This window comes from Geotrypetes seraphini, chromosome 1, assembly GCF_902459505.1.
Source record: "Geotrypetes seraphini chromosome 1, aGeoSer1.1, whole genome shotgun sequence".
Classification (NCBI taxonomy): domain Eukaryota; kingdom Metazoa; phylum Chordata; class Amphibia; order Gymnophiona; family Dermophiidae; genus Geotrypetes; species Geotrypetes seraphini.
In genome coordinates, this window is record NC_047084.1 from 113,273,269 (window position 1) to 113,299,289 (window position 26,021).

At 41.6% G+C, this 26,021-nt stretch overlaps 1 protein-coding gene across 6 annotated transcripts in view; it reads right to left on the minus strand.

Moving 5' to 3' along the window:
• The window catches only part of UNC13B (unc-13 homolog B), an 837,582-nt gene that overhangs the window by 199,125 nt on the left and 612,436 nt on the right, over positions 1-26,021 (minus strand). For all 6 annotated transcript variants that reach the window (XM_033936000.1, XM_033936018.1, XM_033936037.1 and 3 more), the window contains 2 exons: positions 20,113-20,198; positions 7,664-7,790 (listed from right to left, as the gene is read on the minus strand). In XM_033936000.1, the coding sequence (XP_033791891.1) occupies positions 7,664-7,790; positions 20,113-20,198 (213 nt within the window). The remainder of the gene's footprint in view (positions 1-7,663; positions 7,791-20,112; positions 20,199-26,021) is intronic.

Sequence of the window (26,021 nt, forward strand, 5' to 3'; positions counted from 1 at the left end):
TACTTCAGATGTCAGAAATCGAGCTGCTCAAAAGGAGCGTTCATCAGCTAGATAAAGACAACACTGGGATCACATAACACAGTGGGAGATTTGATTGGGGGGGGGGGGGTGGCTTTGTGAACATCAAAACTCTCAAGAATCGAACTCCAGGCTGTGCAGAGATGGGCTTAACCTATACACCAAGCAGCAATTGCACCGAGAGGCTGATTCTATAAACGGTGTCTAAATTGGCTGGTGCCTAAAAAAAGGCGTCGGCTGCATGTCAATCACACGTAGGCACTGTTTACAGAATTACGGCTAGTGGTGCCTATGTTAAAAATTAGGCGCCTGAAATGTAGGCGAGGGTTTTAAAGGCCTATATTTCAGGCACCTTAAGTTTTTGGAGAATCGTACTTATCGGTGCCTAAATCACACTCCACCCATATAAACACCCACTTAGGCATTAGGCATCGTTAAGCGCATTGCGATAGGCGCCTATTGCCCAATTAAATTTTTAAAACTAATTATTGAGGCTATTGGGAGTGTGTGGCGCAATGGTTAAAGCCACAGCCTCAGCACCCTGAGGTTGTGGGTTCATATCCCACGCTGCTCCCTGTGACCCTGGACAAGTCACTTAATCCCCCCATTGCCCCAGGTACATTAGATAGATTGTGAGCCTGCCGGAACAGACAGGGAAAAATGCTTGAGTACCTGAATAAATCCATGTAAACGGTTTTGAGCTCCCCTGGGAGCAAAGTATACAAAACCTGTGACCCTGGGAAGTCACTTAATCTCCCCATTACCCAGGTAACATTAGATAGGTTGTGAGCCCACCAGGACAGACAGGGAAAAATGCTTGAGAATCTGAACAAATTCATGTAAAACAGTTCCGAGTTCTCCTGAGAGAACGGTATAGAAAATTGAATAAATAAATATTAAGGATATTTTGCCAATTAAGTTAGACACCTAACTTTGGACGCCCTTTATAGAATCATCCCCTGAGTGTACAAGGAAAGAAAATACCCACTAGGCCTGAATGTAACTCAACAACAAAGAGGACAAACCCTCACAAAAAGTGATGGGGCCTAGCTCCTCTTACTGACCTACAAATGCACTTAGCTGCCCTTCACGCTCTCTTCACATCTCCCTCTATTATCCCCCCCCTCCACCCAATGAGCTCCACACAGCTGGTAAGTTTTTCCTATCTGTGCCCTTCTCTTCCTCTGCCACCTCCAGACTCCGTCCTTTCTGTCTTACTGCACTGTATGCCTGGAACAAACTGCCTGAATCCCTATGGCAGTGCTCAAAGCCAATTTAAAAGCCTACTTTTTGGAGAGCGCTTTCAACTCCTAACTTCTTTCACCTTGGGTTCTGCATCTCCAATCCTATATGTCTTGTCTGTCTGTCCAAGTTAGATTGTAAGCTCTTCCGAGCAGGGACTCTATAAATGTCAAAATATTCATTGCTGCATATGCCTTTTAGCGTTATATAAGTGATAAGTAGTAGTAGTAGATGTACCCTTACAGAGCTGGTTTAAAAGCTAGAGGTGGATTCAGAGGTGGAGTAGGTTTAAAAGTAATTTTTGTGTAGGGCATGAAAAAGGATCTAGGTTTGTCCTCACAACAAACAGCGAATCACTTGACAACAGTTTTTGCTTCTTCAACACTTTTGGGTGTATCTTACAGATTTTTGGTTACTGATCACAAAAATCAAGTTTAAAATTACATATCACGTATCATTTTTAACCATTTTTACAATTTCTCATACTTTCAGGCTAATGCCATGCACAACCCTGTTGATTCTTTTGCCTTAATCTGCAGTTTGAAAAAAGCCGTTCTGGTAAGAACACACCCAGAAGCAGCGGTAAATTAAAGGATACCGCGAGTGCTCTTTCGATGTATATGTGTTGGCTTGAACCCCTGACGACGCACAAGGCAAAATGGGGTACTCTCGTTGGGACTTTATTGCAGATTATACACCTGCTTTTCTATAGTTGTGGAAGCGGCAACAGTTCCTGTGATTTCATTGAGCTTGATACTGTGTCTTTGCTCATGTACAAATGACTGCTTTTGCTGTTAGCAAGTTCCATTTGTCTTCAAGGACCTGTTATATTGAGCTAAGTATTGAACTATGCCATTGGTCAAATATAGACTTTTTCAACTTTATTGATATACTAAGTTTCATTGGGTTTGCTGACAAAAATGGGCTGCTATTTGTAATCATGTTTGCCTGCATTCTACAATTTCCTATCAATAAGCTGTTGTTTTTGCACATTTTGTGACACATTATTTGGTTTTATGTGCCTTCACTGTTGTTGGAGGAGGTGTGCTTGATTACAGGAAGAAACAAAAAACAAAAATCAATAAACAACAATGTTTGATTACAGAAAATGGTGGAGTTCTTTTTTATTACCAGTGATGATTCAAAGGCTTACTTGCTTTCAGCATATGGTGATTTGATAAGTCATTTTTGGTTGAATGTGAAGTCTTTTTTCTCCCTCGTGTCTGTGTCTAATTCTCTCCACCTCGGAAAAAAGGGTCCGAATGGAGACAATAAGAAGAGACACAGGCACTGGCAAGTTAGATGCAAAGCATTGATAAAGAAAGCTAAGAAAGAATATGAAGAGAAACTTGCAAAAGAGGAAAACCTCATAATAATTTTTTTAGGTATATCAAAAGCAGAAAACCTGTGAGGAAATCCGTAGGACTGTTGGATGATTAAGGAGCAAAAGGGGCGCTCAGGGAGGATAAGGCCATAAGAAAATAAGACTAGCCTTAGTGGGTCAGACCAATGGTCCATCAAGCCCAGCAGCCTGTTCTCACGGTGGCCAATACAGGTCACTAGTGCCTGGCCAAAACCCAAGGAGTAGCAATGTTCCATGCTACCAATACAGGGCACTAGTCGTTAAATATTTGAATTCTAGAAGCGCTCGCCATCTTGAATGTAAAGTGGTCAGGAGAATGGCAAGAAAAAATGAATTAGGTAAGTGCATATGAGACACTATAGTTTAAATTGGAAAATGAAGCGGATAGTAGTATGTTTAATAGAAGTAAAGTATAAATTTAATTACATCTTATTTTAATATTTTTAGGGCTAACACCTTGATAAAGCTATTTAGCGAAACATGGCAATGAAATACCCTAGCAGCAAGACCACACAGACATAAGCTAAGTAACAATCTTTATTTCACTTGGTAGTGATGAAAAAAAAAGCATTTATTTAAATATATATATAAAATTATAGAAAGAATTGATCCAGTGATGAGGCAGCACGTAAAGCCCAAGGCAATAAAAGTTTGAGCCTCTCATGGTGTTTCTGAGGATCTGATCATCAAAGTTTTGGATCTACGGAGTAGTGTTTCAAGTATAAATAACTGAAAGCACAGAGGAATATGGATTAGCTTGACCGTAGAGTTATAATTTTGAGCCTGTGTTGAGATTGAGCGATACAGGGCAAGCAGTGGCTTCCCCCATGACTTTTTCAATAACCAACTATGGACTTTTCCTCCAGGAACTTGTCCAAACCTTTCTTAAAACCTCCACTTTTACCACATCCTCTGGCAACGTGCTTCAGAGCTTAACTATTCTCCGAGTGAAAAAAAATTTCCTCCTATTGGTTTTAAAAGTATTTCCCTGTAACTTCATCGAGTGTCCCCTAGTTTTAGTCATCTTTGATGGAGCAAAAAATCAATCCACTTGTACCCGTTTTACTCCACTCAGGATTTTGTAGACTTCAATCAAGTTTATTTAAATTGTTATCCTGCCTTTTCAAAATTTCAAAGCGACTAACATTATACATTTGTGTAGGGTAAAGATAATTAAGACAAAATCATATAACCCCTCAGCCGTCTCTTTTCCAAGCTGAAGAGTCTTTCCTCATACGAGAGGCGTTCCATCCTCTTTACCATCTTGGTTGTTGTTCTTTGAACCTTTTCTAGCACCGCCCCATGGAGCGATACAGGGGCATTACGACATTCTTAGTCTTGTTAACCATCCCTTTTAAAATAATTCCTAACATCCTATTTGCTTTCTTGGTCACCGCCGCACATTGGGCGGAAGATTTTATCGTATTGTCTACGATGACACCCAAATCCTTTCCTTGGGCGCTAATCCCCAAGGTAGAACCTAGCATCCGGTAACTGTGATTCAGGTTATTCTTCCCAATGTGCATCACTTTGCATTTGTTCACTTTAAATTTCATTTGCCATTTGGACGCCGAGTCTTCCAATTTCCTAATGTGCGCCTGCAATTTTTCACAATCCGCATGCGTTTTAACAACTTTGAACTGTTTAGTGTCATCTGCAAATTTAATCACATCACTCGTCGTTCCAATTTCCAGATCATTTATAAATAAGTTAAATAGCACCGGTCCCAGTAGAGACCCCTGAGGCACTCCACTTTTTGCTCTCCTCCATTGAGAAAAATGACCATTTAACCCTACCCGCTATTTTCTATCCGATAACCAATTCCTAAACCACAACTGAACTTTGCTACCTATTCCATGACACTTTAATTTTCTCAGGAGCCTCTCATGAGGAACTTTATCAAAAGCTTTCTGAAAATCTATATACACTATTAGCAACCAATTCACCTTTATCCACATGTTTATTCACACCTTCAAAGAAGTCAAGCAAATTTGTGAGGTAAGATCTCCCTCGGCTGAACTCATGCTGACTCAGTCTCATTAAATCATGTTTGTCTACGTGTTGTTTCTACCATTTTGCCCAGCACGGAAGTGAGGCTTACCGGTCTGTAATTTCCCAGATCTCCCCTGGAGCCCTTTTTAAAAATCGGCATAACATTGGCCACCCTCCAATCTTCAGGTACTACAGATAATTTTAGCGACAGGTTACAGATCACTAACAAAGTCAGCAATTTTATGTTTGAGTTCTTTTAGTACCCTGGGATGTATCTTGGTGAATCTGGAAGATGTATTAAGCCAAATCGGCAAGTTAAAAAGTGATAGATCACCTGGACCGGATGGTGTACATCCCAGGGGACTAAAAAAACTCAAACATAAAATTACTGACCTGTTGTTAATGATCTGTAACCTGTCACTAAAATCGTTTGTAGTACCTGAAGACTGGAGGGTGTCCAATGTTATGCCGATTTTTAAAAAGGGTTCCGGGGGTGATCCGGGAAATTACAGACTGGTAAGCCTGACTTCAGTGCTGGGCAAAACGGTTTTAAACAATTATAAAAAATAAAATTGTGGAATACGTAAGAACCTAATATTTCATAATTTAGCAAAGAGATAGGATTCTGTACAGTAGCAGATATACCAAAGCAGTGCCAGATATCTAGGGAGGGCAGATGAGCCTGCCCGCAATACTATGGACCCAAAAAAGGCATCCTCTTGAGCCTCCACATCCACTCTGTAAAACCTCGTAAAGGTGTGCAGAATAAACCAAGTAGCTGGTCTACAGATTTCATCAGGCAAAACAGTCCGGGACTCCAACCAGGAAGCAGTCACCCTTCTAGTTGAATGTGCTCCTATTGAAATAGGGGGCTGTTTACTGCAGGCAATATAGGAAGATGAAATTGCCATGTGAATCCATCTGGCAATCAAAGCCTTGGAAGCAGGCTTGCCCCATCTAGAATGGCTGGTCAGCACAAAAAGGTGATTGGAGAGCCGGAATTCATTAGTCCTCTCCAGATAAAGAAGTAGGGATCGATGCACATCCAGACTGTAAAATTCTGTTCTGTTTCGTCAAACCTGTAGGATGAAAGGCAGGTAAACGAATCACCTGATTGGTATGAAAGGCAGAAACCACCTTAGATAAAAAGGAAGGTACGGTCCGCAGAGAAACGACTCCATAAAATGGAGGAAGGGTTCTCTACAAGAAAGTAACATAGTAGATGACGGCAGATAAAGACCCGAATGGTCCATCCAGTCTGCCCAACCTGATTCAATTTAAATTTTTTTTTTTTCTTCTTAGCTATTTCTGGGCAAGAAAGGACCTGTAACTCTGAGATCCACCTTACCTTGACAATGGCAAGCAAAAACATTGTCTTAATCGTAAGATCCAAGAGGACAGGGGGCTCATAAGGAGCCTGAGATAAGCCTTTCAGAATAGCATTAAGGCCCAGATGCACTAAAATGGTCATTAAAAATCAGATGGATTGCTGTGGGGACAACAAATTGTCCAATTTCAAGATGGCAGTTGATGTTCAAATGGCTTCTCATCAGTCATTGGAAAAGTGACTGACACATGCACAGAGCCGGCAGGGAAAACCCTGAAGCAGCCTCCTGCCACTCAGCTGCTCATGGCAGGAAGATTTTTTTTTTTTTTTTTTTAAATGAGCACAGATATTGTGCATGTGTTATGCACATAAAATATCTGTCCCCATTAAAAAAAAGGTTGTTGGACCCCTTGACAACATCCGCCCCCCCAACTATGGCCCCTGAAAAAAAAAGAGAGGCAGGAGGGATGCCCACTCCCTCTTGCCTTGGAAACTTGGACCCACCCCCACTCCTGCCCCCTGAAACCCCCTCCACTCAAAGATTGTGGCCACCCTACCCCCCCCCCCCAATATGAAGGTAACAACCACCCCAGACCTCCACATTCTCTCGACCTTTCCATGAAGATCATCAGGCAGGAGGGATGCCCACTCCCTCCTGCCTTGGCCACCCAGCCTGCCCCTGTAACATGTATAGAAGACAGCAGGATGGATGCCCAGTCCCTCCTGCCGGCAGGCCAATCAGAACCTTAGGCTCCTTCCATTACATCCCAGGATTTATCTGATGGGTAGATGGAAATAACTCACTGGTCTCAGAATAAAGTGGGATTGTACAAGACCGACCGTTAGAGGCTCTAATACAAATTAAGCTGGCCCAACTCTTTGCGGCACATTGGCTGAAAAATACTGATCTACAGTACATGGAGAGGTAAGAAATGACTGTTCTAACATGATAATTTTGTTTGGAAAGTTACTGGTCTTTTTGTTTGGAAAGCTACTGGTCAGCTTAAAGAAAATGCTATGGAAGTTTTCTAGAAATATTCTAATTTAATTCCATTATTGGAAGAAATATTTGTGAGGAAATAAAATTTCTTTACACCTCATATCTCTTAATATTGGACCAGATGAATGGTATTAGTGTTACAAAAAACACAAAAAAAACAAGAAAGGATGTCACTAAAATATCTTCAGAAATAAACATCCATTAATCCACCCAGCACTAAACACATCAATACAATCAAATACCAATCATACCCAAAATTGGAGAAAAGACCTCAGTGTCTAACAGGGATTAAATGTATTAGTGTTATACAGCCTTTTATTTCTAGGTCATCAGTACAAATTCCAGCTAAACTGGTTTACGTAAAATGATTTAGTATTCTCAGATCAGCTCCAGGGATCATAGCAGAAGCATTCACAAAAAAGGTTCTCTGTCAGATTCCTATGAACCTGTGAATTCATTTCCAGGACTCATCACTCTATTGTGATGAGGACACATGAGATAGGGAGGTGTGTGTGAATGATGTAGAAATAGTTTCTGTGTAGCACAGGGTCAGAAGAAAAGAGAAATGCATTAAAAATCAGACAACAAACTGGAAGGATGAGAGAAAAAGGAAAATAATGAAAGGAATAAACAGATTAGAGGAATGAAAAATATGATTATTATAATAGGAGGCAAGGAATAAAAATATGAAAGAAAAGAAGTGAGAGGCTGGTTGACTCACGCTGGATACTCAGGAACTTTTTCTTTGAAGGCAGACAGATCTCGAACATACTCATTGTAAAGCCATTTCACTTTGAAGTGTAAGTTCATATAATCTGCGCTTTTACAAAGCCGATGCTTTTCATGTTCTATTAAAAGAAAGAAAAAACACCAGCTACATTAAGTACATCTGCCCTCTGTACAGTATACCTACAGGTATAGAGTGTGAGCCTGCCAGGACAGATAGGGAAAAATCTTGAGTACCTGAATGTAAACCACTTAGACTATAAGTGATATATAAATGCTTAAATAAATAAATAAAAATAAATATGCTATCCATTAGACAGAAGCAGCAAGGTCTTTGTGCTTTTTGCCCATAACCACTGTCTTAATCTAATAGTGTTGTGTCAGTTCCAGAAAGCACAGTTACTTACCATTATCAGGTGTTATCCAGGGACAGCAGGCAGATATTCTCACATGTGGGTGATGTCATCCATGCAGTCCCGGTACGGACAGCTTTAAAAGTGAATCGCCACTACGAACTTGAGAAAGTCTGCGAACTGCCTGCAACACGCATGCACGAGCGCCTTCCCACATGACGTAGGCTCGCGGTACCTCAGTTCCGTAAGCCAGCTAAGAAGCCAACCAGGGGAGGTGGGTGGGTTGTGAGAATATCTGCCTGCTATCCCTGGATAACACCTGCTACGGTAAGTAACTGTGCTTTATCCCAGGACAAGCAGGCACTATATTCTCACATGTGGAACTCCCTAGCTTACTAGAATGGGATGGAGGAACTTTTGGCCATTAAGAAAATAAATTTTGCAATACTGCTTGGCTGAAGTGACCATTCCATCTGGAAAAAGATTCCAGACAGAAAGTGAGATGTGAATGTATGAACTGAGGACCAAGTAGCAGCTTTACAGATCTCATCAATAGGAAAATGGAGGAAGCACTGATAAAAGAAAACATCGATGAACATCTTGAAAGAAACGAACTTCTGATAACCAGCCAACATGGTTTTTGCAAGGGGAGATCGTGCCTAACAAACTTATTGCACTTCTTCGAAGGAATTAACAAACGGATGGACAGAGGAGACCCCATAGACATCATATATCTAGATTTCCAAAAAGCCTTTGACAAGGTACCCCATGAACACCTACTTCGGAAACTGAAGAACCACGGGGTGGAAGGAGATGTACATAGATAGATCAGAAACTGGTTGCGGGTAGGAAACAGAGGGTAGGAGTGAAGGACCACTACTCGGACTGGAGGAGGGTCACGAGTGGTGTCCCGAAGGGCTCGGTGCTCGGGTCGCTGCTATTTAATATATTCATAAATGATCTAAAAACAGGGACTAAGTGTGAGATAATAAAATTTGCGGACGACACCAAACTATTTAGGACTGCGAAGAATTGCAAAGGGACTTGAACAAACTAAGGGAATGGGCGACGAGATGGCAGATGAAGTTCAACGTTGAGAAATGTAAAGTATTACATGTGGGAAGCAGAAACCCGAGGTACAACTACACAATGGGAGAGATGTTATTGAATGACAGAACCCAAGAAAGGGACTTGGGGTAATGGTGGACATGACAATGAAGCCGACAGGACAGTGTGCAGCCGCCGCTAAGAGAGTGAATAGAATGCTAGGTATAATTAAGAAGGGTATTACTACCAGAACGAAAGAAGTTATCCTGCCGTTGTATCGGGCGATGGTGCATCTGCATCAGAAGCACTGTGTCCAATATTGGTCACCGTACCTTAAGAAGGATATGGCGTTACTCGAGAGGGTTCAGAGGAGAGCGACACGTCTGATAAGAGGTATGGAAAACCTTTCATACGCTGAGAGATTGGAGAAACTGGGACTCTTTTCCCTGGAGGAGACTTAGAGGCGATATGATAGACTTACAAGATCATGAAGGGCATAGAGAGAGCAGAGAGGGACAGATTTTTCAAACTTTCAAAAAAATAAAAGAACAAGAAGGCATTCAGAAAAGTTGAAAGGGGGCAGATTCAAAAACAAATGCTAGGAAGTTCTTCTTTACCCAACGTGTGGTGGACACCTGGACTGCGCTTCCAGAGGGCGTAATAGGGCAGAGTACGGTACTGGGGTTCAAGAAAGGATTGGACAATTTCCTGCTGGAAAAGGGGATGGAGGGGTATAGATAGAGGATTACTGCACAGGTCCGCGTGAGCAGACTGCTGGGCACGATTGGCCTCAGGTCTGACCCAGCAGAGGCATTGCTTATGTTCTTATGAGTGGAATGTAAAAAAAGTAACTGAAGTTGCCTTAGCTTGGACTTTGTGGGCTGTGGCACGACTCCCTATTTGCAGCCCAGCCTGAGCATAACAGAATGCGATACAAGCTGCCAACCATGTAGAAATAGTTCTCTTGTGTATAGGACATCCCAAGTTGTTAGGATCAAAGGAGATGAAAAGTTGAGGAGATGATCTATGTGGTTGAGTTCTCTGTAAGTAATAAGCCAAGGCTCGCTTGCAGTCCAGAGTATGAAGAGCTGTTCCTCCAGGATGAGAATGAGGCTTAGGAAAGAACACTGGAAGCACAATAGATTGATTGAGATGAAATTCAGTGACTACTTTTGGGAGGAACCTTGGATGGGTGTGAAGCACAACTTTGTCTTGATGAAACACTGTGAACAGTGGATCCACCACCAGTGCTTGAAGTTCACTTACTCTTCGAGCAGAGGTAAGGGAGATGAGAAAAAACACTTTCCAAGTGAGATATTTTAGATAAGCCGAAGACATTGGCTCAAAAGGAGGCTTCATTAAGTCTAGAGTGACCATTGAGATCCCAAACTGGAGGTGGTTTGACATTGAAAAGTCCTTTCATGAATCTGGACACAAGAAGATGAACAGTTAGAGGTTTACCATCAACTGGGCTGTGAAAAGTATTGATAGCACTGAGATGAACTCTAATCAAAGTGGTCTTGAGGGCTGAGTTGGATAGATGTAGAAGATAATCCAATACTGAAGATATAGAGGTGGATTTAGCATCATGATGATGAAGAGTACACCAGTGGAAAACCATGTCCATTTCTGCTGGTAACCCTGCTGCATAGATGGTTTTGAGGCTTTTAAGATAAGTCTGACAGGATGAGAAAGATGAAGCTCAGCCAATGTCAGCTCGAGAGGTACTAAGCTGTCAGGTGTAAAGACTGAAGACTGGGATGCAGAAGAGATCCGTGACTCTGCTTGAGAAGAGATAGAAAAATCTGAAGAGGCATTGATTCCATGATACTGAGATGAAGTATAAGGGAGAACCAGGGTTGCCTGGGCCACTGAGGAGCTATCAGAAAATCAGTGTTCCCGCTAAGCTGTGCTGGCCTGCGCTCGCGCACAAAATATTACATCGCAGCGCACAAGTTTCTCTTCACAGCGCACACACGCGTCGCAAAGGTAAGGGGAGGTAAGGTAAGGGGACGCATTGGGGGGATTGCACTTCCCCACAATTGCCATGCTTCGGTTCCTCTTCTTCCTTCCTTCCTCCCCCCCCCCCCCGCGGGACCCTGCGGCACCATCAACTCTTACTCCCTCTAATGTCGGCCCTGCAGCTCCAGACTTCCTCGCACCTTCTCCCCTCCCCCTTTGGATCGCTATTATTTTAAATGTTATAGCCGCGGAGCTGTATCCATCAGTGGAGATGTCTAACCTCGGCCTGCCCCGGAACTCTTACTGCAACAGTGACTTCCTGTTCCTGCCTAGACGGGCGGCTGCTGCAGTAAGAGTTCCGGGGCAGGCCGAGGTTAGACATCTCCACTGATGGATACAGCTCCGCGGCTATAACATTTAAAATAATAGCGATCCAAAGGGGGAGGGGAGAAGGTGCGAGGAAGTCTGGAGCTGCAGGGCCGACATTAGAGGGAGTAAGAGTTGATGGTGCCGCAGGGTCCCGCGGGGGGGGGTGGGGGAGGAAGGAAGGAAGAAGAGGAACCGAAGCATGGCAATTGTGGGGAAGTGCAGAGCTGCAGGGAAGAGTGTTGCGGTACCCAGCTGGAGGGAGAAGGAAGATGAGGGAGGGAATTAAAGGAGATGCCAAGGCTTGGAGCGTAGGAGGAAGGTATGCCAGTCTAAGGGAAAAGGAAGGGGGAGATGTGAGAGCATGGAGGGGGAGCGAAAGATGGAAGAAAAGGAAAGGAGAGAGATGCCAGAGAATCAGGGAAGGGGAGATACCAGACTATGAGGAGAGGTGTGGGAGAGGGAAGGCGAGGAGAGAGATGCCAGACCAATGGGGTGAAAGGAGAGATGGAAGGGGGAGGCATACAGTTTCTGGAAGGGGCATAGAAGGAGAGAAGATGCCATATAGGGGAAGAGAGACGGCAGACAGTGGATGGAAGGAAGAGAGTTACAAGAAGATGAGGAAAGGAGAAACCACAGAAGACAAAGGTAGAAAAAAATTTCTATTTATTTATTGCTTTAGGAGACATGTGTCACTGTTTCTGTGAAGCATTGTATGCAGAGTCCAGCTTCTTGCTGGTTCAATTTAATCTTTGTCTATGTATTTTTATTTTATCCCCCCTTTTACAAAACTGTGAAGCGTTTTTAGCACCAGCCTTGGTGGTAGCAGCTCTGATGCTCAGAATTTTATGAGCATCAGAGCTGTTACCTCCGTAGCTAAAATCCACACTACAGTTTTGTAAAAGAGGGAGGGGTTAGTTTGTGATTACATATTCCTTACTAGGCGAAGGTGTTTTCTGTGTTCTGTGTGTTCGAAAGACATGGTTTTCTGTTAGGATTGACGGTGTAGGATTGATCTGTGCTGGTCTGGCTTGTTTAGTTTTACAATGGGTGTATTGATGTACTGTTCACTGCAATATGTAAGATGCTGCCTTTTCCTAGGTACTCATGTGTGACGTGTGGCTTGTTACTAAAAATCACGTTTTTCGTACAGATGGGGGGGGGGGGGTGCCAAAAAATGATGGGCCCCGGGTGTTACATATGCTAGGTACACCACTGCATTATGTAAAGATACCAGAAAGCTGGCGAAGCAAAAACTTTAAGTAAATTGTTATTCTTCTAAGTTTTGAGTATTTAACCCTCCCACAATCTCATGGGCACTCGTTTCAAGTTTATTGAGATTTTGATTTAAACGCAATATCAAATATTTTCAATGTGTATAACAAAAATAAATTTTGGGAAATAAATAAAACCATTTGAACAATAAACATACAAACATATCCATAGATGATTAAAATTACATAAGGAGTACAAGGATAAACTACATTTGTTTAAAAATGCGTCCTCTGCGCCTGCTCATAAATTTGTGGAGTATGTAATTTGTCGCTCATGCATATTTTTTTTTGCACACACCTCATCAATCCTTAGAGGGAACACTGAAGAATTATCGTGGCCGATTCCTGTTTTAACTTGACAAAAGTCTTGATGATGAGAGGGATTGGAAGAAACGCATAGAGAAACTTGTGCATCCAATCCAGAAGAAAAAGCATCCGCTGCCAGACGTTGGTGATTGTGGGGGGATGCAAACAGGTCTATCTGAGGAGTCCCCCAGAGAGAGACTATGTGATTCAGTACTGCAGAGTTGAGCGTCCACTTGTGTGGCTGAAGAAACCTGCTGACTGTGTGCGAGAATTTTGTTCCCCTTGAATGTATATGGCTTTCAAAAATATGTGAGCAATCACCCAGTTCCAAATCTTCTGGGCCTTTTGACACAGAAGGAAAGAGCCTGTGCTTCCTTGTTTATGTAATAAATTGCCACCTGATTGTCTGTGTGGATTAGAAGGATATGGTTGGCACAATGTGATGAAATGCTTTGAGAGCACTGTGAATCACTCTGAGTTCTAAGAGATTGATATGGCAAAGCTGATCTTGGGTAGACCAGTGACCTTGAGTGCAAAGATTGTCCAGATAAGCTCCCCAAGCGTAGGTGGATGAGTCCATGGTTAGAACCTTCTGATGTGGAGGTATTTGGAATAAAAACCCTCTGGAAAGATTGAAAGAGTTCATCCACTGCTGCACAGATTGCCAAAGTGAAGATGTGACTTTAATGTGTTGAGACAGTGGGTCGAGAGCTTGAGACCACTGAGATGTGAGAGTCCATTGAGGCATCCTGAGATGAAGTCTTGCAAACAGAGTAACATGCACCGTGGAAGCCATGTGACCTAGGAGTACCATCATTTGTCTGGATGAGATTGATGAAAGATAAGTCTGATTGCAAAGCTGAATCAAATTCTCTTGTCTTTGCTGAGGGAGAAATGCTCTGAGATGAATAGTGTCCGGTTGGATTTTTATCATTGTACTTTTTAAATTGAATTTTCATGTTTTTATATGTCAGTGTTTAATAAATTATCTCCAGAACATCTGTATCCAAAGTTTTTTGGATTGTTTTCACTGTGGATTATTGGGCCTCCCCCTTTTTCTTTGTTGTGCTGCATTTTTTTTTTAAGAAAACATACCTCCCGATTGGCTGATTAGACAGCTGTAGGATGCCTACAGCTGCCTACAATCGGGACGTACTTTGCAGAATCCGGGCCTAGGGGTCTAATACCAATAAGCATAGTATAGAGTTTACAGGTTATAATTTGCCATAGTTTTCCTTAACAGTGCAAATTTTTTCAATACAAATTATTATCCTAACTAGACATACATTGGGGATCTAATACCAATGTCCCCCTGAAGATTGCTGGCAGGAGGGTGCTAAATCCCTCCTGCCGGACCCCCCTAATGAAACACCTCACCCTGGAATCCCCCCTCGGGCTTCCAGCAAGTTGGCTGGACAAGTCCTCGCACCATCCGGCCCGCCTCTGTCCAAATGAGGCTGGCCCATCCCGCCTCTCCCCTGCCCAACCCACAGGATCCTAGGGTCTGATTGGCCCAGGCACCTAAGGCCACTCGGACAGTGCGAGGACCTGTCCGTCCAACTTGCAGATAAGCCTGAGGGGGGGGGGGTTCTGGGGTGGGGTGTTTTGTTGGGGGTGGGGGTCCGGTAGGAGGGGTTGGGCACCCTTCCTGCCGGCGGTCTTTGGGGGGGGGCCATTGAGGGGTCCAGCAGGAGGGGTTGGGCACCCTCCTGCCGGTGATCTTCAGGAGGGCTGCTGGGAGGGTCCAGCAGGAGGGGTTGGGCACCCTCCTGTCGCGATCATCAGGGGTGAGGGGAGGAGATTGGTGGCTGTAGCCGCTACACTTGCCGCGATTAAGTATAGCAGCCGCATCTAAAGTTACACAGTTCTGTAAAAGGCGTCTGTAATATGGACGTTGGTTACAAAATTGGGTTTAGTTTGGGTGGGTGTAGGCCCGATTCTGTACAGGACGCCCGTCCCGGGTGTCCTATACAGAATTCGGGCCCTAGTGCTTAGTATGTATTGAGTTAGAATACAATCTTGTATCATAAACTTGTACTGTAATTATGTCAAATTGTAATCTGTTAACTGTATATTATGCCTGTTTAACCTATAACCCGTTCTGAGCTCCTTGGGGGAAAACGGGATAGAAAATGAATTAAATAAACAAACAAATAAATAAATAGATATGGAGAGATAAAACATGGTGAGGTGAAAGGAAGCTAGTGGATAAGCAAGGAAGAGGAGGAAGACATTCTTTATTTAGTTATTTTATCACTAAAGCAGGTGCCTCCAAATTATTTCTCAATGGCATAGTTAGCCAGCCTTGACTCAAAGACTTCTTTTCCCTAGTCAACCTTCAACCCAACTGAACCCTTCCATCTCTGCTCACAATCCTTCGATGGCCTCCTCAAAACACATGCTTTTTCTTTAATAAGTAAACCTGAGGGAGAGGAGGAGCCACTGTGGGACTCAGAGGTCCTACACATTCTTACTGCCACAAGAACAGAACAGTAATTGTTCAGATAACGTAGCAAAACAGGCAACAACCCTGAACAAAGCAAGAAAATTCCAAAGTAAAATCTATAGCTTCTATATAGCTTTGGTCTGCGCTACTTTCCTCAACATTTTGGATTCACCATGACAATGGCGCCCCATCATTCGCGCTCCATACAGCGGATACTATTTTGTCTTTTTGATATTACAAGTTCTTTTTTGAAGGGGGATGGGGGGTCAGGTAATAATGTGGGTTTTCAGATCTTACTATGTTAATGTGACTGTATCCTTCTCAGTTCTCATTTTCTTTTTCCTGATTCTATCCTCTCCGTGTTTCAGAAAGCCTGCCAAAGCTTCTAGGCCCCTTGGATGCCACATTGGAAAGCCTCTATGACTCTCTTTTTTATCCGTATTCTAGTTACAGCTGCCAGAGTTATTCCTTGGACTCGGGAATAGGGAATAACTTGTCCGCTTTCATAGATTTGCTGGAAGTGCTCATAGCCCTAAGAGGCAGCCTACAGCTTTGTTTTAGGTGCCAGAGAAGTGTATTCCTGAGGACTTCTCACATACTGCAGTCAATCACCTCTTCTGTCCCTTATTTCATCAAGAAGAAGCTTGTGCTGTTGCTTAAAAAATGCCTCCTCTCTAAAACAGGAGAGGACATCCTGCCTTCACCATTGGCCCTTTGGACTTTGCAGGATTTGTACTTGGAGGCGGACAAGCTTGCTTTGGCTCAGGCCATCCTGCAGGCTGTGAATTCCAGCTGTTGAAAAGAAAAGCTGTTACTTTGGAGACACAACCATGATCTTAGAAACGGATGCTCATGCCAGCCCTGACTTTGGGATCCTCCAAGCCCTGAGTCTGGTTTTGCTAAAAGCTTTGGAGATCCAGCTCCAACATTCAGTGTCAGAAGCTGAGGTTAAAGGTAAGTTTTTGTTTTGGGGTCCATTAACATAAAATCTCTTAAGACTGGAATTATCTAAAGAGAATCTATATCTGAACTTTCAGGATCACAGGCCAGCTCTCTCCTCCTATGTGGGCTTACTTTTAAATTGGAAACCTCTGCAGAATACTGAGATATGTGAGCACTGAGCAGTAGTGGCTCGTGGCCAGTAGGGGGTGATGTTTATGGGACGGTAATGGAATGGACGTCAGGACATGATGGTGCAGTATTTTGTGGAATTTTTCTACAAAAGCGCCTGCTTTTCATATGATTCTGGGTAACTCTAGTTAGATACAAGTATATGTGTTAGTTAAGACCACACCCAATAGAAGTGTACGAAAAATTGGTGAATAAAAATCTGAATACGGATGTAGCCAAGGACAGAAAAACACACTATAGATTAATATTAAGGGAAAGCATAATAATATTCTTTTAATGTACTTTGCTATTAGGCTAGATCATAAAGGAAATCAGGATATACATGGACTCCATTTTGGGTTCTCTGTCTTTCTGTATCTTTTGCTTGGTTTTACTCCATTTTGTGTTCAGCCTTTTTTCCTGTCTTTGTTCAGGGTTTCCCGCTTCTAGCCTCGTGGTTCTAATTGATACCAGATGTGCCTTAGGCTGGTTAGGAAGAGCATATTAGATTACGTATCCCAAACTGAGATACAACATGCATTAAATATGAATGACATGTAATATATGCAGTTATGAATGTATGGAAGGGGCCCCTGAATGTGTGATATAAATGGTTTATAAAAGGAACACTAAGAAAAATCCTGAACACAGCATCTGGAAATAATTAGTCAGAGACTGTTGTTCCAGTCTCCAGCATAGGAAGGGGGCATTAGCAGCCCACGATTAGGACTGTGTAGATGCAACATGAAGCTGTCAGCTCAGAGAGAAAGGGGGGAAACGGCCCCTCCTTTTTTCTCTGAGGCTGAGAATTTTTCAGCACTGTTTAACAAATGCAGGTTCTCTTAATATACTTTTTGAAAAGGACAAAAAGAATATTGGATATGGATTAAATGTTAATGTATATTCCGAAATGAATGTAAACAAAACAAATATGATTTCTGAAACTTTTAAACATGTAAAAGAATTTTCTTTGTCTAACTTTAAAGACCACCACCTCTGTTTTTGGTTGGCCCACGGCCAATGATGTCACACTGGACTGAAGGTATATATTGGGGAGCTTTGAAGTATCGAGCTGAGATCATTATCAGAAGGCCAGCATTTTGGCAACTATAACGACCTCCAGCTAACGCAACTAGTCTTTTGAGTTCCATGATGAAAAAATAAAAGCAATAAATAAATAATTATATTTTGGTGAAACTTGCGTTATGCATCATTTTCCATGTTTTTTGTTATTTTGCACACCTTGAGTGAAAGCTAGCAGCTTAATTGGCAACTGCAGCTTTATGAGTGCGCTGGCGTCCAATTAACCATGCTCAGCACACACTGACATACAGGGTCTGGTACTTCTGTTGCTACTGCTGCATGCTTTGGAGAAGAGCTTTGATATTTTGTTTTCATCATCCTCTGGGATCATTTGAGTTTTAAAGCTAAAATGGGTGCATATTGGAGAAATATTTGGAAAGTTTTGGGCTGGATATAAATGGCTGTATCATATGTTAAGCTAATTCTTACCCCATTTCCATAAAGATGTCACAACTTAGAGCCCTGGTTTTATCCAGGTCCAGAAATTTAATTAAATAACCAAAGCTTATTTTCTGCTCTTTCAAAAAAAAAAAAAAAAAAAAAATACAAAAGAACTTAAAAAAAACAAACAATAAAACAAAACATTAAATCAATAATAACTGAAGTTTTTAAAATAGAATCAATCTGATCCAAAAACAACCTAGTCTATCTTCTTGCTCTGTGCCGTGTCAAATCTTTCTCTGAGTCACTAGCATTTCCAGTCTCATTGGGCTGTCCTGCATGGTGTCTCGAAGGGCTATCTGCTGGTGTCAAATAATTTGGACCTTCATTTCTAATCCCCTTCTGGTTTTGATTGTTTTTTTCCAAATGCAAAGTACTGCAGGGTGATAAATTGCCCTGTATGTACTGCAGCAGGATAAGGTAGCAATATGAGTCCAATATTCAGCCGGTATTACAGTGCGCTATCCACTGGACGCTAGTGCTCAACCAAGATGTTCATTGTTGGGCTGCTTCCGGTGATTGGCATTGAATATCTGGTTTCAGTTTTGTCCATAGCAACTTAGCCAGTTAAATCAGTATTCAGCACTAACTGATTAAGCGCTTACTCCCCAATTCTGTACTCAAATTTGCATATCCAAAGATCACAGGCTGCAAATACAAATCCTTCCTGGACAGAACCTTCATGTACCAAGCAAACAGACAGCAATTCTGGTTGGGAAACTGCATAAATGAAGCCAAACAACACTACAATGCATTCCGGAAATCAATTAAAACCACTCTATTCGACAAATTTATTACCTAAACAGATGACCTTCTCTCACTGTTATTTCCCCGCTGCAATTCCTGATGAAATCTCTCAGGTACCTCCAACCTCTCATATTTTCTTTTCCCATATAACCCCATTCTCTTATGTAACTTTTCTCTCCATGCATCTGTAATTCTGTAACCAATAATTGGAAAAACTATTCTAATCTTAATTATACATTTTGGTGGAACTCTTTATGCCATATATAAGATGGAAAGAGCAATTGCTACGCAGAAAGGGACCTATAATAATTTTAAAAAGATCTGGGGGCCATTGGAAAAATTTTGTAATGAGTAGACATCACTTTCTATGAGAGATTATATATACACAATGGGGGGTGGGGGGTGGTATTAGTAGTATACTATTTGTTGAGCTTTTGTTTAAATTACTTTAAGAAGGGTGGGAGGGAGGGGATATATGTTTTTGTTCTAGATGACATGGAAAAGATTTTCAAGTGTTTTATTGAAATTATAATGGATGTATTTCTGTGCACTTGCTGTATGATTTAAAATGTATAAAGAATTAAAAAAAAAAATTCTGTAACCCTTTCTCTTATGTAACATTTCCTCTTAATGCATTCTGTAATTCGCTGATTGTCCAGCCTTCTTTCAATGTGAACTGCCTAGAAGTCGTTTGATTATATCTTATTTGTACTCTAACTGTAATCTATTTGTTATATCACACAGTAATGTACAGTCAATTTAATATCTAATTTTCAAGTTCTTCCAGAATTAATCCAGGTACTTCTCCTCCCTTGTAACCAAAACAAAAACCCAAAACTGTTGTAACTTCACTGGAAATGTCCAGTTAGCTCTTTTGTAATCCGCCTTGAACTGCAAGGTATAGGCGGAATAGAAGTCCCTAATGTAATGTAATGTAATTATGGCGGTATAGAAAAATAAAGTTGTTGTTAAAAGTTCAAGTGTTTTGAACTACTTATTAGCATTATGGAAATTAGTGAAAAATAGAAAATTGGTTAGATTTTTAGATTTATTACTTGCCTTTGCCATATCTGAGCATAAGTCTAATTACATTTGGGTATTTGAGTTATTCCATGCCTAAATAGGTTTACAATCACAGTTGTTCTTGAGGCATTGGAAGGTGAAGTGGGAAAAGCAAAATCGTAATCCTAGTTTGCAAACGTCTTCTCTAATTATTAAACTATTCCTCTGTTCTGTATTATTATTAAAATAACCACAATGTAAAGACTAGAATTCATCATACAGCAAAGGGGCAGTCAAGGCCAGTTACCTTCCATAGCATACTTCATATCCTGAGCAAACAGGTTCCACATCACTTCAGCACTGATCTTGCCCACACTAAGTTCCTGAGGAAATCTGAAATGGAATGAAGAAATGATAGAGCAATGTGCCAATATGCCTCTGTTACTAAAGCTACGGTAAAAGGCCTGAACCTGGAGCAGTCTTCTCTCTAGGAACTTTTCAGGGATGTTTTCTTTGATGATTTAAATATCATACGATTTGGTTTATTTCAGCAATATGCCTTGAACCTGACAGTTATTTATGGTTTTCAAATTAAGATATTGGTTTAGTTTACTTGATAACTTGTTATATTTCCTTACATTATCAGTTAGACGAAAAACAAATTAATGAAATGTAGGGTTAGTATTTAGGGGCTGTACATTGATTAAAAATTTTAATTGCATGATTAATTGCAACTAACATTTTTAATCGCATAAAGCACCACCCTCACATTTCCTCCTGTAAAGTGCAATACATAGATAGCAAATGTAAATTCTCAAAACTGCACATTTCAATTCAGTTGAAGGTATATCAAATCCCATTACCCCCTTTACCAAACTAAAAATAAAATAATCTCTCTTACCTTTGTTATCTGGTAATGTGAACATATTTCGATGTTCCTGTTATCAATCTGGCTGCTGCATTTTGTACTACTTGCAAAGTCCTGCACCTTGTCTTAGGTATTCCAAGATATACCCATCGCTAGGAAAACTATGTTACCTTCATGTTATACCTACACTGTAAACGCTGCAATTTAATCCACCCTATGCCTATTAAGTCTATATGTTATGTCTTTACTGTAAATGCTGTAAAGTCTGTCACTAAAGTTTGTCCTACCCATACTATGAATGTATTCCTGTAACCCGTTCTCGGCTCCTTTGGGAGGACAGGCTAAATAAATGAATAAATAAAAAATCCTCAACAAGACCATTGTCTGTACAACAGTATGAAAGTCAAAAGATGATAACATCGGTTTTATTCGATATAATAAATGTATTTGTGCAAAGCATGCTTGTACTGTTTTGGCCACTTGACAGTTCATTGTAAGGCCTGAGTCAAGTCTTACTCTTAAGATTGTCATTGATTCTCTCACTGGAAGTACTTCATCTATTACCTTTAATTTCTATGGCCACCTATCCTTATCATATTTCCACGCAAACATTACTTCCGTCTTATCCACATTCAATCTCAAACCCTGCTCTCCCATCCATTCGACAATCTTACTCATATAATTACTCAGTATTCTCTCCAGATCTTCTCCCCATCCATACACTGGGAAAAAAAAGATAATATCATCCACATATATTCGGTATTCAACTTCCAGAGATTGAAACAGTTGACCTATAGTGGCCATGTAGATGTTAAATAAAAGCGCCGAAAGCACTGATCCCTGAGGAACTCCAGTCCTCACTTGGTATTCACCTGAAATCTTACATCCATCCCTTACCTGAAAAGACTAACTTGCCAGTATGTAGTGAACCATTTAAAAACGGTACCTTTCTTTCCAAAATTCTTTAATCTCAGCAGTAAATACCAGAGTGATCTCTGACCTTTCACAATTTGACTTTGCTCACTTAGTATTGGGAGGTGACTTCAATTCCGTCTGGAAACCCTCCTTAGATCGCTCGACTGGTAAAGGCTTGGGGGAAGATGCATGGGGAAGAGGCCCTTTGTCTATGTGTGCCAATTTGGGTTTAATGGATATCTGGCGCTTTTTGCAACCAACTGAGCATAATTACAAACATCTCTCTCAGGCCCATTCCACCCAGTCTCGGATAGATTACATTCTTGTCCCACAAACTATGATTCTGGTCATGCGGAAGGCAGAGATATGGCCAGGAGAGGTCTCCGATCACGCTTTGATACTGATGGAGTGGACCAGACCTCCTCGAGAGATCAGAGACCTCGTGTGGAGATTCCCTTTGGATTTATGTCATGATCCCAGATTTTCTGACTCTCTTTTATCCTGTTGGAAATCTTATGTGTTGACAATGCGCCCCATCTATCCGATTCTACTTTGTTTTGGGAGGCTGCAAAGGTGGTACTTAGGGGACATTTTATTAGTTATTCTAGTCATAAGAAAAAAGACAGAGACCACAAAATCTACCACTTAAGAGGCCCTTTTGTGTAAACAAAGGCGACAATTTGGTCGCTCACACACAGATATGGCTATAGAATGATTACTTCAGACCCAAAAGGCACTTAACATGTTGCTACATCAGCGAGCATGCAAATTTCTCCTTTATTATAAATATAAATTCTATAGACATAGCGATAAAGGTGGCAAGATGTTAGCTCATTTGGTGGCGAGTGCTAAGGGTCATAAATCAGGGCTGGGAACATACAGACACAAAAAGTCGAGTCAGACAGAATATCTACTATAAAACAAAAATTCTCACATAAAAACTTACAACTTACTAGAGAATTAATACAGAAATATATTACACAAAAATATATGTGAATGTGCTTAGTGAAGTGAACAATTCAAATAGCCATAGAAAGGCTGAAGAAAGTTCAGCTTATAACATCATCCCACATGCCCTGCCTGCCTCCATTATCTGAAAAATCACTGATGTATTGTATCTACAATGAAGTTAAACAATATGTATGTAGTCAAAAAAAACACACTTATCTCTATCCTTGTAGGTTCTCACAGTTCACTCGGCAGGGAGCATGGATGTAGTGTTGAATGATGAAGACCTCAACCAACTAGCTAGCTTCATCATACACGAGCCAGCCATCATACACCAGCCATCCATCATACACGGAAGTTAAATAATATGTATGTAGTCAAAAAAACCACCATCATACACCAGCCAGCTAGCTAGCTTCATCATACAAGGAAGTTAAATAATATGTATGTAGTCAAAAAACCCACACTTACCTCTATCCTTGTAGGTTCTCAAAGTTCACTCGGCAGGGAGCATGGATGTAGTGTTGAACCCAACTAGCTAGCTGGTTGAGGTCTTCATCATTCAACACTACATCCATGCTCCCTGGCTTGATATACCGACTATCACATGTAGCTTAGAGAGTTCTTTGACATGGTTGACTCTGATCACCCTTCCATTGCTGGGATCCATAAGAGCCTTACTTTCTATTAGTCCACCCATAAATTTTTCGCCCTTGAAAGAGGGATCTTGGTTTCCCTCTTCCAGATTGGGATGTTGGGGCTAGCTTGTGTACCATCTCTCGCCTTGTTTATAGCTCCTCTCTTCGAGGATGTCGTTATCGTTTCCTTAATAGGGCTTATATCACCCCTGTGCAACTCCATCATATAGGTGAGTGATGTTTGTGTTAAGTGTTCCCTGGATGGTGCTAACTACATTCATGTTTTTTGGACCTGCCCCGTCATGCATCTTTTTTGGAAAAGAGTTTGAGCTTATATGCGACGGGTACTGGGTCAGGTGATACCTTATGATCCCACTCTCTTTTTATTAGGCTTTCCAATGGCTTTTTCTGTCACTGGCCGGGGAACTCTCGCTTGGGTGTGAAAACTCTGTCTTTTGGGTCACAAAGCAATTTTACAGATGTGGACCACACCACAACCTCCCTCTTATTGGTCTTGGAGATTACATATTGCCAGACTGATTGCTTGGGAAGTACAAGATGCACGTACAAGCGAAATAGACTATTTTTATCTATTAGGGATCCATATTTACGATCTCTGCCTCACCAAGCATGTAGCCCAGCTATTGAACACCATAGGGTAGTGTTTCTCAACCTTTTCAAGCAAAGTAACCCCTAAGCCTAACAAATACCAACCGGGTACCCCCGGCCAAACTCCGCCCCAGACTCTATCCTCCATAATAATAATATTAATTGTAATGCAATTTCTTCCATCCATTTTTCATAAACACACAATATAATTTTATTAATACATGATGGTAACCACAAAATTAAAACACAAAGCACACTGTACACAGAGAAATATTAATTATCATTTATATTTGGGTTTTTTAAAAAAAAGATATCAAGGCAGATAACTTTAAAATACGCAATGTCACCTCAGTAACAACTTTAGAAAAATAGAAAAATATAGCACAGATATAGACAGCAGATATAAATTCTCAAAACTGACACATTGTGATCACTAAATTGAAAATAAAATCATTTTTCCTACCTTTGTTGTCAAGTGATTTCATGAGTCTCTGGTTGCACTTCCTTCTGACTGTGCCTTTCTTTCTTTACTCAGGCCCAACAATTGTCCCTTTCTATTCCGTTCCTCCTTCCTATGTCCCTAGTTAGTGCCCCCTCCCTCCCTCAAAGCCACGCTGAAACCTGCCTGCCCCCCAAGTTGACCCACCACTACCAATCATGCACCAGCTGCATTTAATTTCTTCCTGTCCTCCTCCAAAGCTGCGCCGAAGCCTGCCTGACCCCCAAAAGTTGACCTGCCGCCACCCCTCACGCACCAGCTGCATTTAATTACTTCCCACCATCCCCCAAAGCTGCGCCGAAGACTGCCTGCCCCCAAGCTGACCCACTGCTGATTCCTACTCCCCCCCTCCCGGTCCACCATTGCTCCCCGCCGCCCACTACATTTACTTACAGCTCCACTGGTGCCGCAACTACAGGAAAGGATGGGCCAGGTGTGTGCAGCGATAGCATGCTGCTGGCCCACAAGCCTCCCCCGACATCAATTCTGACGTCGGAGAGAAGGTCCAGGCCAGAAGGGTAGGAATGTGGTCTCCATTCACAAAAGTGGACGGAGAGATGAAGCGGTAAACTACAGGCCGGTAAGCTTCACTTCGGTTATTGGAAGAAAAATAAAAGTGTTGCTGAAAGAAAGGATAGTGAAATTCCTAGAATCAAATGGGTGTGAGTCGTGGAGTCCCTCAGGGATCGGTGCTGGGGCCGATCCTGTTCAATATGTTTGTGAGCGACATTGCCAAAGGGTTAGAAGGAAAAGTTTGCCTCTTTGTGGATGATATCAAGATTTGTAACAGAGTAGACACCAAGGAGGGAGTGGAAAACATGAAAAAGGATCTGCAAAAGTTAGAAGAATGGTCTAATATCTGGCAACTAAAATTCAATGCAGAGTAATACATTTGGGGATTAGAAATTGGAAGGAGCCGTATGTGCTGGGAGGTGAGAAGCTGATATGCACGGATGGGGAGAAGGACCTTGGGGTGATAGTGTCCGAAGACCTAAAGGCTGAGACTAATGTGATTTGAACATTAAAATGACCAGACAAAAAAGGTAGAAAAATAATTTTATTTTCTATTTTGTGATTAGGCAGCAAAAAAAAGAGACCACCACCATCTAGCCCACATCCTGTTAACATCGCTGAATACAAAAGCCTCCGAAGGGATATCAAGATCATACCTTTTTGCAACTTTGTCAAGACAAGTTAATACCGTACTTAAGTTTATCCTAGGACAAACAGGCAGCATATTCTCACATATGGGTGACGTCATCCACGGAGCCCGGTACCGACAGTTTGACAAGTGAATTGTCACTTTAAGCTGAAAAACTTATAGACTGCCTGCACTGCATATGCATGAGTGCCTTCCTGCCCAATGTCAGCTCGCACTCCTCAGCTCTTTGTTTTCCGCAGAGCAAAGAAGTTTGTTTTCACTGAACTCCAATCAGTTTTTGTTGCCTTTTCCTGCTTTGCATCTTTTATTTTCTATTCTATGTTTTTCTTTCAAGTTTAGTAATTCAGTTTTATTTTTGACGGGTTTTCTTAAAAAAAAATAAAATAAAATAAAAAAGCACTTTTCTGCCAAGACCTCTTCCCTTCTGTGGCGACGGCTTGTGCAGCGGTAGTTATGTTTTTTTGTTGCTGGCCTTTTTCAAAGGTTGGTGGCTTTCTTCATTTACTTCTTTAAAATAATTTATTTCATCCATACCCTTTTTTTCTGTCAAGAACAGTTCTCTGGCACGAACATGGAT